The 14,211-nt window shown below is 43.7% G+C and overlaps 1 protein-coding gene across 9 annotated transcripts in view; it reads right to left on the bottom strand.

Moving 5' to 3' along the window:
- UTRN (utrophin) overlaps positions 1-14,211 on the bottom strand; it is a 587,274-nt gene that overhangs the window by 354,465 nt on the left and 218,598 nt on the right. For all 9 annotated transcript variants that reach the window (XM_073337527.2, XM_073337525.2, XM_073337526.2 and 6 more), the window contains 5 exons: positions 13,804-13,932; positions 13,501-13,671; positions 12,388-12,549; positions 11,609-11,746; positions 11,062-11,214 (listed from right to left, as the gene is read on the bottom strand). In XM_073337527.2, coding sequence (XP_073193628.2) covers positions 11,062-11,214; positions 11,609-11,746; positions 12,388-12,549; positions 13,501-13,671; positions 13,804-13,932 — 753 coding nt within the window. The remainder of the gene's footprint in view (positions 1-11,061; positions 11,215-11,608; positions 11,747-12,387; positions 12,550-13,500; positions 13,672-13,803; positions 13,933-14,211) is intronic.

The raw sequence follows: 14,211 nt of genomic DNA, 5'->3' as shown, positions 1-14,211 counted from the left end.
TCTAAGGAGTCTAACCCTTATTGCTGTCAAGGGAGATAAGCACCTAAATACCTTTGAGGATCTGGGCATCTCTCCTTACAAAATACACATCTTCAATACGAATGGAGAATACTCACTCAGAGCATACATTTTATACAATAAGGTACCTCAGTTAATCAAGCTTCCACTGTATTCCCATCTTTGCAAATAAACATCCTGTTGGTCAGGGAAATCCAGCATTTCAAACCACTCTTGCCATACACACTGAATTCTGGAAACAGGCTTTTTCATTTGAGTATTGAGATTGCTGTGTCAGTTTTTCGTGCTCATCCGAGTTAAATCTATGCAATCAGTGAGTGCGCAAATTTTCTACTTAACTACTGCAAAAGAAATTGCTCACATTTACGAAATCCTGAGGTCTTTTTAAGTAAGATGAACAACAAATACAGAATAAGAGGAAAAATGGAGAGCTTTACTTAACTATGAGAGAATATTACTTATGAGCCTCTGGTGGCTGTGTTCTGACCCAATTAAATGTCAACACCAGTGTATCAGGAAGAGAACAGCATGAATACCAGCAGCAAATTCCCTTTCAATCTGTAAAATGATCATTTGTTCATGTCAAATAATTTTCTAAATCTTGGGGGTGAGGGAGGGGAGTAATCTCAAGGACTTTAGTCCACTAATTTCCTCCTGCAATTTAAGAATTCATTTGCCTTTATCTCAGCTAAATCATGGGGTATAGCAAGGTAGGAAGAAAATCTAAATGAGAACCATCCTCTTGAAATTGAAAGCGATTTTAAAAAAATGCCTTCACACTGAAGATCCAGCTAGAAAAACACTCAGGGAAAGTTTTACAAAAGCTATAAACTCCTGATTTATGCTTCTCCAGACAATATATATTTCAAATAAACTTTGTTTCAGTATGGGTGGGCAAGGGACACATAGCATATCATCAATATTTCAGGAAAGACTATCAGCCATTCTATAGAATAAGCGTATAGAATAAGCGTATACAATCCTAAGTGGGTAGAGTCCATCCCACGCCTAACAAAAGTATACATTTATTGAGTGTTAAAGTCTTCCCCTTCCTTGGCCCTGGTTTAGTAACAGAAAGGTAACTCTTAAGTAATACTATATGAAACCCAAGTCTAAGCTTTCTTCCCAGGCCTATCTAATCCAAGAGTTGTTTCCCTCAAACTTGCCCATTCCAAATACTAGCTCCATCTTCTTGAGCGCTTATCTCATGGTTGCATATTGAGCTAGCTGCATCAGTGAGTTAAAAAAACTCACCGAACACTTTCCAATCAGGATCGAACCAGAAGTTGGAAATGCATCAGGCAAACACTGGCAGCTTAGCAGAGAGTTGTGTCAGGTTTCTAAACTGGGATACTTCCAGGGATTTTTCCTCTTCCACATAAAGCAACCTTACTGAGATCACAGGCACACAAAGAATCAAAATGTTTGCCCTTGCTGGGGGGAGGGAGGAGAAATTAAATGCTTTATCGGGTGATTCAGCATTTTTCTAGTTTCAGGATCAGACTGTCCGTTGGCTCCACAGGAACTCTATGGCAACTGGGTTCATCTCGACTGATCTTTCTTGGGAGCACAATTTCTCACTTCAGAAATGTTGACATTTAAAAAAAAAGCCTCCGGGGACATACTTGCTAGCAAGAGTTCAAGATCACTCAACTAAACAGATAATACACAAGCCACAAAAACAAACCTCTGGAAGTGGAAGTTTCACACTCTACTCAAAGCGCACCTCAGTATCAAAAGTCTGGGGGTAAAAGGGTATGAAGCAATATCGGCACTATACTATCTGAGTTTTAGACCATTACATTTGAACAGCTCATCCTCTCTGTAAATCCAACTGATTTAACAATACTGGTTACGTCTGGAAGCTAGATGATGTTTTCAAATAAAGTAACTGATTGTGAGCAACCAACCTCCACATGAAAATTCTGGTCTATCAACATTCTGTGCTACGTACATACATTCCTACATGATTTTTTACATACAGGAGCCACCTTAAAAATTTACTAATTGCTTTATTATTTAAATGCCTTTGATTCAGGAAAGCATCCTGTTCAGCAAAGCACCTTAGCATGGGTCACCTGAGTACTCAAATTATGAGTAGCTGTCTAAAGCCACATGTATCCTTATCCCATATTGAACCCGCATTTGCCCTCCTCCCACTGAGCATTCATAGATGCACGGATCTCCCTCCTCTCCCACTGTCTACTCCAGAACTCACTGCATGAGGCAAGTCAATGCTATAAAAGCTCTGAAGGCTGCAGAGGTGCCTTTTTCCTTTCTTCTCAGTGAAGATTCCACCTTCCTATCAATAGGTCCTTGCATAGAAAAATTACTCTTTGAAGGATCTTTGTTAGGGAAGAGAAAGCTGGGATGCTTGATGCCAGTTTTGCTTCAGTCTTCACTAAAAAGGTTAATGATGACCCAATACTCAACCCAATTAATATTAACAGGGGGAAGGAATGCAAGACAAAATAGGGAAAGAACAGATTAAAGAACATTTAGGTAAATCAGATGTATTCAAATCAGCAGGGCCTAATGAAATTCACCCTAGGGTACTTAAGGAACTAGCTGAAGCAAGCTTGGAGCTATTAGCAATTATCTTTGAGAACTTCTGGAGGATGGAAGAGGTCCCAGAAGACTCGAGAAGGGCAAACATAGTATCTATCTTTAAAAAGGGGAACAAGGAGGACCTGGGGAATAATAGACCAGCCAGACTAACTTCAATATCTGGAAAGATACTGGAACAAATTATCTAACAATCAATTTGTAAGCACCTCAAGGACAATAAGTTTATAAGGAATAGTCAGCATGCATTTGTCAAGAACATATCATGCCAAACAAACAATTTCCTTCTTTGATAGGATTACTGACTGAGTGGTAAGGGGGAAGCAGAACACATGATATACCTTGATTTTAGAACTGTGTTGGACATATTTGCTTATGAGAATGTCATGTGGAACTGAGGGAAAGGTGGTCTAGATGAAATTACTATAAGGTGGTTGAAAGACTACACTCAAACAGTAGTTATCAACGGTTTGCTGTCAGACCGGGAGGGTGTACCTAGTGGGGTGCAGAGGTCAGTCCTGGGTGTGGTTCTAGTCAATATTTTCATTAATGACTTGGATAATGGAATAGAGAGTACATTTACAAACTTTGCAGATGACACCAAGCTGGGAAGGATTGCAAGCACTTTGGAGGACAGGTTTAAAACTCAAAATTACCTTGACAACGTGGAGAACTGGTCTGAATTCAACAAGATGAAATTCAATAAAGACAAGTGCGAAGTACTTCACTTAGGAAGGAAAAATTAAATGTACAACTACAAAATGGGGAAGAACTGGTGAAAAGGATCTGGGAGTTATAGCAGATCACAAACTGACTGTGAGCCATTAATATGATGCAGCTGCAAAAAAAGGCTTATATGATTCTGGGGTATATTGAAAGGATTGTTGCATATAACATATAGGAAGTAATTATCCCACTCAGCACCGGTGAGGTCCCAACTGGAGTTCAGTGTCCAATTCTGGGCAACACATTTTAGAAAAAGATGTGGACATATTTAAAAGAGTGTAGAGGAGACTAACAAAAAATGATAAAAGAAGATTTAGAAAACCTGACCTATGAGGAAAGGTTAAAAAAGCTGGGCATGTTTAGTCTTGAGAAAAGACGACATGGGGGGACTGGACACCAGTCTTCCAACGTGTTATCAAAAGGATGATGTTCAGTTGTTTTCCATGTCCACTGAAAGTAGGACAAGAAGTATATGGGCTTAATCTGCAGCAAAGTAGATTTAGGTTAGATATTAGGAAAAACTTTCTAACTAGGATAGTAGTTAAGGTCTGGAACCAGCCTCCAAGGGAGGTCATAGAGTCCCTATCATTGGAAGCTTTTAAAAACAAGTTGGACAAACACCTGTCAGGGATGGTCTAGATCAGTGTTTCTCAAACTTTTGTACTGGTGATCCCTTTCACACAGGAAGCCTCTGAGTGTGACCGCCCCTTATAAATTAAAAACCCTTTTAAAAATATTTACCACCATTATAAATGCTGGAGGCAAAGCAGAGTTTGGGGTGGAGGCTGCCAGCTCACGACCCACTATGTAATAACCTTGCGATCCCCATAGCACTGGTGCTGGACTTGATGATGACTCAAGGTCCCTTCCAGCCCTATATTTCTATGATCTCTGGAAGGGTAGTCAGACTGGATTTGTTTTGAAGTACATTAAAATGCAGCCTTGTTCGCCTGTATAAGGTCTTAAGATTTTGTGGGAAATTACATTTCCCGGCACTGAGTGGAAGCAGTTCTTCATCCCACAAGGAGACCTAAGACTCCATTGGTTTACTCGTTTGTGGCTTGCTTCCTCTCAGAGATTATGTGTCAGGAATGCACAGTAGAGAAAAATCCAGAGAACTGGAAGGGACCCTTGGGTGAATGGTGAAGATCTGAAATCTGTGCTGAGAGGCCCCCACTGTCTTTCCTGTCCAAACCCATCTGGACTCAGTGTCTGAAAGGGATATGGGCAAGGTGAAAGATTACAATGGCTCACCTCAAGATTAGACAACCTCAGGAGTTCTTTAGCTATGAGATTTGTCCTTTGTTTGATGGGAAGCCTTAAGAGGCTCTTTGTAGAGTATGAGGGGGAGGAGATTGATCCTCTTGGGAATAAGCTGCTGTCTGACATGCAGGGAGATCTTAAGCATCCTGTGAAGTAAATATAGTCCCATTTTAATATGGCTTGTCTCAGGGTGCCTGCCCCCTGGTGCAGCAGTAAACCCAGACGGGTCATGCACATAGGCAGGAGTGATTAATGAAGTACCTGATAGAGCAACCAGATACAGGTTCAGCTAACAGATGTTGGGACTTAGAGTCCATCATTAACAGCCCACTGATCCTGCAGGTACACAATAGAAGGTTAAATGAGTTAAAATGCCCATCTAAAGGGGATTACCATTAATGTGAACCTGAAACCTTAATGCAGCTATCACGATATACAAAGTCGCTAAGGACAGCAGACCAGCTCTTATAACCTTATGGCTGTCATAGGTAGCTGATGCAATGGGGCACTGAATGACATGTATCACATTAATATTTCATGCTGTATAGGTCTCATTCGGAGCATGAACATTCCCCATCCCCCTCTTTAATTGGTCCTGAGTTTAAAAAGTTACTGAACAATTAAAGAGATTGATTGGTTTTAATTATGAAGCTTCATAACCAGAAATTCAGAACTGACTTCACAGATTGCCTAACCCCCAAGCTTGTCCAAGAAAGTACTTACTCCTTCACAGGGCTTTTCATTGTTACTGCATAAAATATTAAACTAATTGTCATATCAGCCAAACTATCTTGGTAGGATGAAAAGGAGAAATAGAAAAAAGAATTCGTAACCTCAGCACCTAAACACACAGATTTCTGGACAGGAACTAAATCAATAAATAGTGTCTTAGCGGAAAGTCCTCTCAGATTATTTGGGAACTTCTAGCTGTTTGGGAATCTAACTATTACACACAATAGAATTCTCATAAGTAATATTTCACCCTTTGTAGTTAAATATTTATTCTCAGACAAAAATTATCTTTAAAGAATTATGAGGTTACAAAGTGAAGTACTCAGAAGTTTGCACATGAAAGTGAAAGTTGCTTATGCAACCTAAACTGCACCCTCTTTTGCATGTACCTTGATAGTCCATGTTTTTTACATGATCACATACTAGTACTCAAATAATGCAAGACATCAGAATCATATTATTTTATACTACCTTGAGTAAGTGTACAGAACTTTATGCATAATGTAAAAAAATTAGTATTCTCAAAGTTTAAGAGAAATTATTTCATATGTTTAATATCTAGGTTTCATTTTTATATTCCACTGAATTACAGAATATATCATTTTTCTTTAGAAAATTAGCACACAATCCAGCAAAGATTTATGCACGTGCTTAACTTTACACACACTGAGTATCCCCACAAACTTCAATGAGACTTTTTATATTGTGTAAAGTTAAGTACACATATAAGTCTTTATACGATCAGGGCCTGACATATTAATATTTGTTTAAAAAAAAGAGGAGAAACCTAAGAAAAATATTATACATATTTCCAAGTTAAAATTAACAGAAAATAAATTTATGGGGATTTAGTATGTAATTACTTCTTTAGACAAATTTATTCTTAAATTGCGTATAAATGTGAGGAAGGGGTCCCCAAAATTGATGGTATCATGTTCCCCTGTACTTTTATCCGTATGAAAATGGTTTGTTTCCTTCTTCCAGTATTTGGTGTGTATGTACCCTTCATCTTCTATTTATGTTATATGCACACATTTTTAACACCATTTATACATGGCTGCATAGAATCCTAATGCTGCAAAGAGTTCTCTATGACACAGTGTTTCCCATGCCACCAGCTCCATTAACTTCAGTGAGCTATTCATATGCAGCTCACTGGAGAACTGAGACCACATTTACATTTTATTTACAGTAAAGCTATTACATTGTAATGGATTTAAACAGGACCACCCAAACCCAATCAATTCAGTAGCTCTTTACAGAGTAAAATTCAAATTTATGAAGAGGACCATAATAAAATACAATAAAAAATAGATAAGGTAATACAAAAATCTCTTTAAATACATATATTTCAAATTTTAAGAGATACATATGTACATGTATATTAAAACTGAATGCAATTAGAACGAATGGGTGCCACTGGAGGATGGTGGGTACATAGCTTTACAGCGCTCTTCCTCACCTCCTACAATCCACAATCATCAGCAGCTGGATTGCTTCCCCCCCTCCCCCATTTAACATTCGACAGATATTATTCTACAACTCTTTTCTTTTAATACATTTATGGATGCTGCACCATCTCCAGACATTCTAAGAAATCCTAAAAGGTACAAGCTGTCAAATCGCCCTCTTGCAGCCAAGATGGCCAACTAGGGAGAGGCTTCCCTTCTGAGACTAGATGAAATTATGGACTGGCTAAAAGTAAATTTTAAGTGAACAAACTATCTTGAGAAAAATATCTGAAGACGTAACAGATCAAAAATATTACTAGTACACATCAAGCTAATTTGCAAAGTTTGGCATCAAGATTAGAGGAAGCTGAGAACCTTAACTAGAGACAGCACTGAACACTTGCCTGTAATAAGTATTTATATACAAAAAAAAAACCGGTTACTTACCTTCTCGTAACTGGTGTTCTTCGAGAGGTGCTGTTCACGTCCATTCCACATTAGGTGTGCTCGCGTCACGTGCACAAGCATCGGAAACTTTTTCCCTTAGCGGCTCCCGTCGGGACCCCCTGAGTGGCACCACTGCACCGTGCATATATACCGCTGCCAACCTAACCCCCCCCGAGTTCCTTCTTGCCAGCAACTCCGACAGAGGGGTAGGAGGGTGGGAAATGGATGTGACCACCACATCTTGAAGAACAGTTACGAGAAGGTAAGTAACTGTTTTTTTCTTCTTCGAGTGCTTGTTCACATCCATTCCACATTAGGTGAATCACAAGCTTACCTCTGGAGGAGGGTAGCAGTCACAGAACAACTGCTCAGAGGACTGCTCTGCCAACTGCCGCGTCCTCTCTGGCCTGATGGTTGACCGCGTAGTGGGTGGTGGAGGTGTGCTCCGAGGACCAGGTGGCTCTCTGCAGATCTACTGGATTGGGACCTGTGCCAGGAAAGCCGTGGAAGTCGCTTGCGCCCTGGTCAAGTGGGCCCTGACCGCCAGGACCAGAACACCTGCGAGCTCACAGCACGCCTGGATGCAGCTTGTAATCCAAGACGAGATCTGCTGCGCCGACTCAGGGAGGCCGTTCATCCTCTCTTCTATGGCCACGAACAGCTGCACAGATTTATGAAAGGGCTTGATGCACTCCAAATAGAACGCCAGGGCTCAACGGACATCCAGGGTGTGTAGGCTGTGGTGACTCGGGTCCATACAGGGTTTTGGAAAAAACACTGGCAGACAAATGTCCTGGCCCAAATGAAATTGGGAGACCACCTTAGGGAGGAACTTGAGGTGCGGTCGGAGCTGCACCTTATCCTTGTGAAACACTGTATACGGTGGCTCAGAGGTGAGAGCCCTCAGTTCAGACACCCTTCTGGCCGAGGTAATGGCCACCAGAAATGCCACCTTCCAGGAAGGTGGAGGAGGGAGCAGGTAGCGAGGAGATCAAACGGGGGTCCCATGAGCTTAGAGAGGACCAAGTTAAGGTTCCAAGAGGGCCTGGGGGGCGTGAGTACAGAAACATCCTCTCTAATCCTTTAAGGAACCATCCAACCACTGGGTTGGAAAACACCAAGCCCCCCAAAAACCCTGGATGGAAGGCGGAGATGGCCACCAGGTGGACTCTGAGTGAGGACGGGGCCAACCCCTGCTGCTTGAGGTGCAGGAGAATGGCTTGCACCGGGGCCTGGCACGGCTATACCTGTCAGGTCTCACACCAACAAGAGAACCTTTTCCACTTGGCCATATAGGTAGCCCTGGTAGAGGGTTTCCTACTGCCAAGCAGAATCTGCTGCACAGAAAGGGAGCACTGGCTCTCCAAGGCATTTAGCCACAAAGCTTCCATGCCATCAGGCGTAGCAACTGCAGGTCGGGGTGGAGAAGCCACCCGCCGTCCTGCGTGATGAGGTCTCCGTGTAGGGGCAGGACTACCGGGGCCTCCACCAACAGCTCTAGGAGCGTTGTGTACCAGTGCTGGTGGGGCTACGCCGGGGTGATGAGGACCACCACTGTGACTCTGCGTACCTTGAGCAGGACCTTGTGTACCAAGGAGAGCAGGGGAATCGCATACATCAAGCCCCCACCCCATGGGATCACAAACACGTCTGCCACTGACCCAGGCTGTGGTCCTGGAATGAGCAGAACAGCGGGCACTGGGCCTTGTCCCTGGTGGCAAACAGGTCTACCCGTGGAAACCCCCACCTGTGGAAGAGCAAAAGCACGACATCCACTCTGAGCGTCCACTCGTGCATGCGATATGACCTGCTGAGGTAGTCCACCTACTCATTTTGCGCCCCCGGGAGATAGGACGCCTCGAGGAAAACAGTGTGGGCTATACAAAAGTCCCAGAGGAGGAGAGCCTCGCGACAGAGCGGCGAGGAACAGGCCCTGCCCTGCTTGTTTATATAAAACATGGCAGTAGTGTTGTCTGTCAGAACTGTCACGCTGTGACCACTCAGAGTGGCGTGAAAGGTCTGGCAGGCTAGACGAACCGCTCTGAGCTTCTTCACATTGATATGGAGTGACCGCTCTGCTTTGGACCACAAGCTCTGAGGTCCCCCAGGTGAGCCCCCCATCCATGGTCTGATGCGTTGGTCACCAGCATCAGGTCCGGTTGTGGGATGGCAAAGGGGATGCCTTTGCAAACCACAGGCTGGGACTGCCACCACAGCAGGGAGTCCAGCACGTCCCTTGGGGTTGTCACTAACAAGTCCAGGGGGTCCCTGCCCGGGCAGTACACCCAAGTGAGCCACGCCTGCAGCGTCCGAGTCACAGTCTGGCATGCTTGACCATGTGTGTGCATGCTGCCATGTGGCCCAGCAGCCACAGGCAGCACCTGGCCGTTGTCATTGGAAACTGGTGCAGGGAGGTCACTGCTTGCTGGATAGCTCAGAATCGGGATACTGGAAGGCTTGCCCTGGCCTGCACCGCGTCCAGAACCGCCCCTATGAATTCCACTCTCTGCGTGGGCATGAGAGTGGACTTGAGGACATTGACCAGGAGCCCCAGCTCACGTCCACAGACGCGGAGCTCGACCGAGACCAACTCCAGGAGCGATGCCGGGATGGTGTCCTTGAACGGCGCACCATTGCCAGCTTACCCCTCAACAGCACCAGCGGCAAGGGTGCCGGCGGATTCTCCCTGTATAGGAGGAGGCTCATCGCCGACAGCTCAATGAGGTCCTTTGCCGCCTCAAAGGTTCCAGGCGTGGAGGGCTGACCCATTAAGTCCTCGAGCCCATCGTCCGCACTGAGCTCACTGAGGCCTGGGCTCGGTGGGACTCGTGGTGCCGAAGCCACTGGTGCCGCGCCAGTACAGCGGCCTTCCCGCTCTTCTTGGTGCTCAGGACCTTGGAAGGCGCCGGCCTCCTATGCCGGGAACGTCCGCGCCTTCCTTTTGGCCGCGCCACGGGCCGCACCAGGGAAGACAAGCGGTGCCGGGGCCTAGTCTGGTGCTCTGGAGCCAACAGCTTTTGGTGTTTAGCCGGTGCCAGGTCTCCCGACAGCTCTGAAGCAGTACACACCGAGGAAGCCGGAGCTGATGTCAGGTGCTCTGGGCCCGGTGGCTGCAATGCGGCTTCCATCAACAACTGCTTCAAACGAAAGTCTCTTTCTTTCTTTGTTCTTGGCTTGAACGCCTTGCAAATCTTACACCGCTCAGTTTGATGCTCTTCCCCCAGGCAACGTAGACACGAGCTGTGGGGGTCACTAACTGGCATAGGCTTGCGGCACGTGGCACAACCCCTGCGGCCCAGGGCGGGTGCTGGAAGCCTCCAAGCACCTAATCACTTAAGTGTCCACAACAAAGGTAAGCTAACTAACTGATAACAGCTGTATATAAGAGAAAGGCTAAGGGACTGCTCTCATACGAGAGAGAGAGAGAGGTTGTTCCAACGCCGTCACAGACGGGAAGAAGGAACTGGAGGGGGTCGGGCCGGGAGGGGGTATATATGCACAGCGCACTGGTGCCACTCAGGGGGCCCCGCCGGTGCGACGGGAGCCACTAAGGGGATAAGTTTCCAATGCTCGTGCACGCGACACACGCGCACCTAATGTGGAATGGACGTGAACAAGCACTCAAAGAATAACCAATTTAAAAGAAAGTTAGACAGGGGTTGCTACTGCTCCCCCAGTAATGATAAGACAATGCTCCAGGCTAATCCCAGACTGACACAATGGAAAAATTAATACAACCCTTCTGGACACACTCCTTACCATGATGGCATCAAAAGAATATCCCTGAGCACCAGCACACAACTCTAATATGAAGTCATTTATTACCTTCACTCTTAATTTTTTAAACATCTGTATTTACCTGTAGTTTTTGTTCATCTTCGTCTCCGTGCAGTCCTGACAGATGGTGCTCTGTCTCATTCAGCCAGTTCAATAGACTGTCCTGTTCTCTCTTATATTGTGAAAACGCAGGGGAGAGCTCCACCATCTGCCTCCTTTGAAAAGACTTCAGTTCCTATAACAAAATAGGCATGGGGGGATACGCAGTGTGAGAAAAATTAATGGGGGGGGAGCGGGGTTTTACTTATTTATTTTAAATCGAGCTCAGATTCTGTTTAGTATGGGGGTTAATTAATTACAACAAGTTCTGATTGGCTCGGGGGACAGATTTAAAAATTTAGAAAATCCAACTGCAGAAACACAAAACTATAACTTTGGAGAATATTTTGGAATTAGGGATCACTGAGTTTCAGTCAGTCATTTTTTCTGTATGTACAATAAATATGCTGAAGGCTTTCATCCCCAAACCATGCTACTATGTGGTCACAATCAGATTTCAAATCGGCTTCCAGAAGTCCACCAGGTAGACTGCACCAGAAGTCAGTCATGTTAAAACTCTGAAGTCACACCTTTACATTGTTGTGCCTTGTCTGCAGAAGCAACAGCTGCAAGCGGATCTTCTCCCTCTTGTTGTCCTCCATGGGCCGCTGTAACACTTGCTCCCCACTCCGTAAAACCTCCTCAATCTGGGCTCTCTCTTCATCCATCTGAAAATTATAGAAGCCTATGGTCATTTACAGAAAGCCCAAGTTAGAGTATTCAAAATGGATTTGCTGACTGCCTGAATGCTAACAAAATTAACACTCAGACCTGTTAAGCATCCCACTGTCACCCAAAACAAATTGGAGCTGAGAAATTCCAGTTCTCCACAAGCATCAAAGACTAAAGGACATATAAAGCCATCATTAAAATAGATTGAGACAGGATGGGGAGTTCTCACTGCACCAGCCAAAGAGCAGGGGTGAACAAGGCAGACCGTACAGCTTATCCATGCTAGGGAGAGGAGGAGAAGCTACTCTACTCATCCCCTCATTCTGCCCCAGCCGCTCTACTTTACTGCTGATTTAAAGTGGTTTTCAGTCAAATATCCTTAGAGGTTTTTAAGGCCCGGCTTGACAAAGCCCTGGCTGGGATGATTTAGTTGGTGTTAGTCCTGTTTTGAGCAGGGGATTGGACTAGATGACCTCCTGAGGTCTCTTCCAATCCTAGTATTTATGCAATTGTGGTATTACATATTCATTGAGATATCAAAATTTCCTTTTCAGAGAGATCAGTTAATTCAGCAGTGTATTTTAAACAAACAAAGAAGAGGTGATCAAGCTGTTTAATTTATCCATTACTCACAAACCTTTTCATCTTCATCACTTGATTCCATGTGTTTTTCCACAACTTTTAACATGTTTTGTAAATCACTCTCAAATTTGTCAAGGTCTGCAGAAGCCACTCCAGGTTCCTGGGGTTCTGGCTCGACAGGAAATTTATAAGGCAAGGGTTCCTGACCAACAAGTATCTGTAGCACAAAAGCAAAACAAAAACCACACAAATTAAGGGCTCAATCCTGCAAATACTGAAGTAACTCATGTAAATGTGACTCTCTGTGTAAGTAGTTATCAATATGCATGCCTGTCTGCAGGATCAGGCCATAAAACTGTATACTGAACTATTTATTTTCAGAAAATAAAGCTAACCTCCTCCCTGCCCAAACAAACAGTATTACTCACCCCAGGATTCAAAAATCCTGAATGAGGTTTCCCCAAAATCAGGAGATTTTAAAATTAATTCGTTTGGACTGTTTTCATTTGGTTTCTGGTATTTGAGCCTTTAAGGTTCATAATTTCAAGCTATTTTCCACAACCAAAAGGGCAAGAAGCTTAGCTTTCATTAAAAAGAAAAGTGAGACTCTCATCATACACATGACCATGACAGAAAAATACCAAAATATCATGGGACTTGTAATGAAATCACAGGAGTTGCCTCATTACAACAACTAGAGATAACTAGGTAGAATGTTGGTACATGCCAGAGACTTTCTGCCAATGAATTTCAGCCCGCAGGCCTCTGGCTAGCCTAGTCCTGTGGCCTTTCTCTAACAGAGACTGACAATCATGCCAAGATATGGATTTACTTTATCGTCTAAATAAATGACTACTGGATAATAGGTTAGTGCCACTTAGGGTGACCAGATAGAAAGTGTGAAAAATCAGGACCGAGGTAGGAGGTAATAGGCGCCCAAATAAGAAAAAGCCCTAAATATCATGACTGTCCCTATAAAATTGTGACATCTAGTCACCCTAGTGCCACTACACCCTTTCACGTATGATCAAATTCAGGATTCAAACCTGCTGATTGCTAGGTGTGACTGCTCCCTACAAAGCTGTTAGTAGTAGTATACCCACGCAGACATTCAAATGTTTTTAAAATATAAATTAACTTCCTGGTTTTGTGACTCTTTCTTGCTCACCTTAGCACTTTTGATGTGCTGTGACACCTTCTCAAAGTTCCGGTTCAGTTCAGACAACTTCGGTTCTACAAGTTCACGGCATGACACACCACGACTGTTCATTAAGATAACGGCTTGGTCTCGCACGTTATCCACTCGAAGACTCACATCATCCAATTCTGATATCAAACGCTGAGAGGGAAAAGCAGCAGAAAGTTACTGCAGTGCACAGAAAAATCAACAGAAAAGCTAGCTCAATCTCACATGGAATCAAAAAGTGCTATTATTTTATAAGTCCCTGCTTTAAAAGATTAAGTTTGCAACCTTCACTGTTTCTTCCTTTTTGCTCACTGGCTTTTTCTCAGTCTCATCCAGCAGAGCTTCAGCTTGATAGAGCCAAGTACTTATGTGGGCAACATTCTCATCAAAGATTTCCAGCTGACTCTGATGATTCTGGAAAGGGAAGCAAAAAATATATCCAAGTAATAAAAACAAAAATATTTGTAAATGTCCCAGGTAGGGAAATCCTAAATGAAATATAAAAATGCTACCCATTCTTTAGGAAGAAAAATACTGAACATTTTATAGCACTTTTCACACCTTCAATCAACTTTATAAACGTTAACCAATGAATCTACACTCTGATGATGTAGGTAAGAGTTAGTGTCCCAGTTTTACAGACAAGGAAATGGACAAAGGTAAAGAAGGTGTTTTGCACAAGGCCACACAATT

This window comes from Lepidochelys kempii, chromosome 3 (genome assembly GCF_965140285.1).
Source record: "Lepidochelys kempii isolate rLepKem1 chromosome 3, rLepKem1.hap1, whole genome shotgun sequence".
In the NCBI taxonomy this organism is placed as follows: domain Eukaryota; kingdom Metazoa; phylum Chordata; order Testudines; family Cheloniidae; genus Lepidochelys; species Lepidochelys kempii.
The sequence above is the reverse complement of the archived record's forward strand: the minus strand, read 5'-3'. Positions and strand labels throughout refer to the sequence as shown.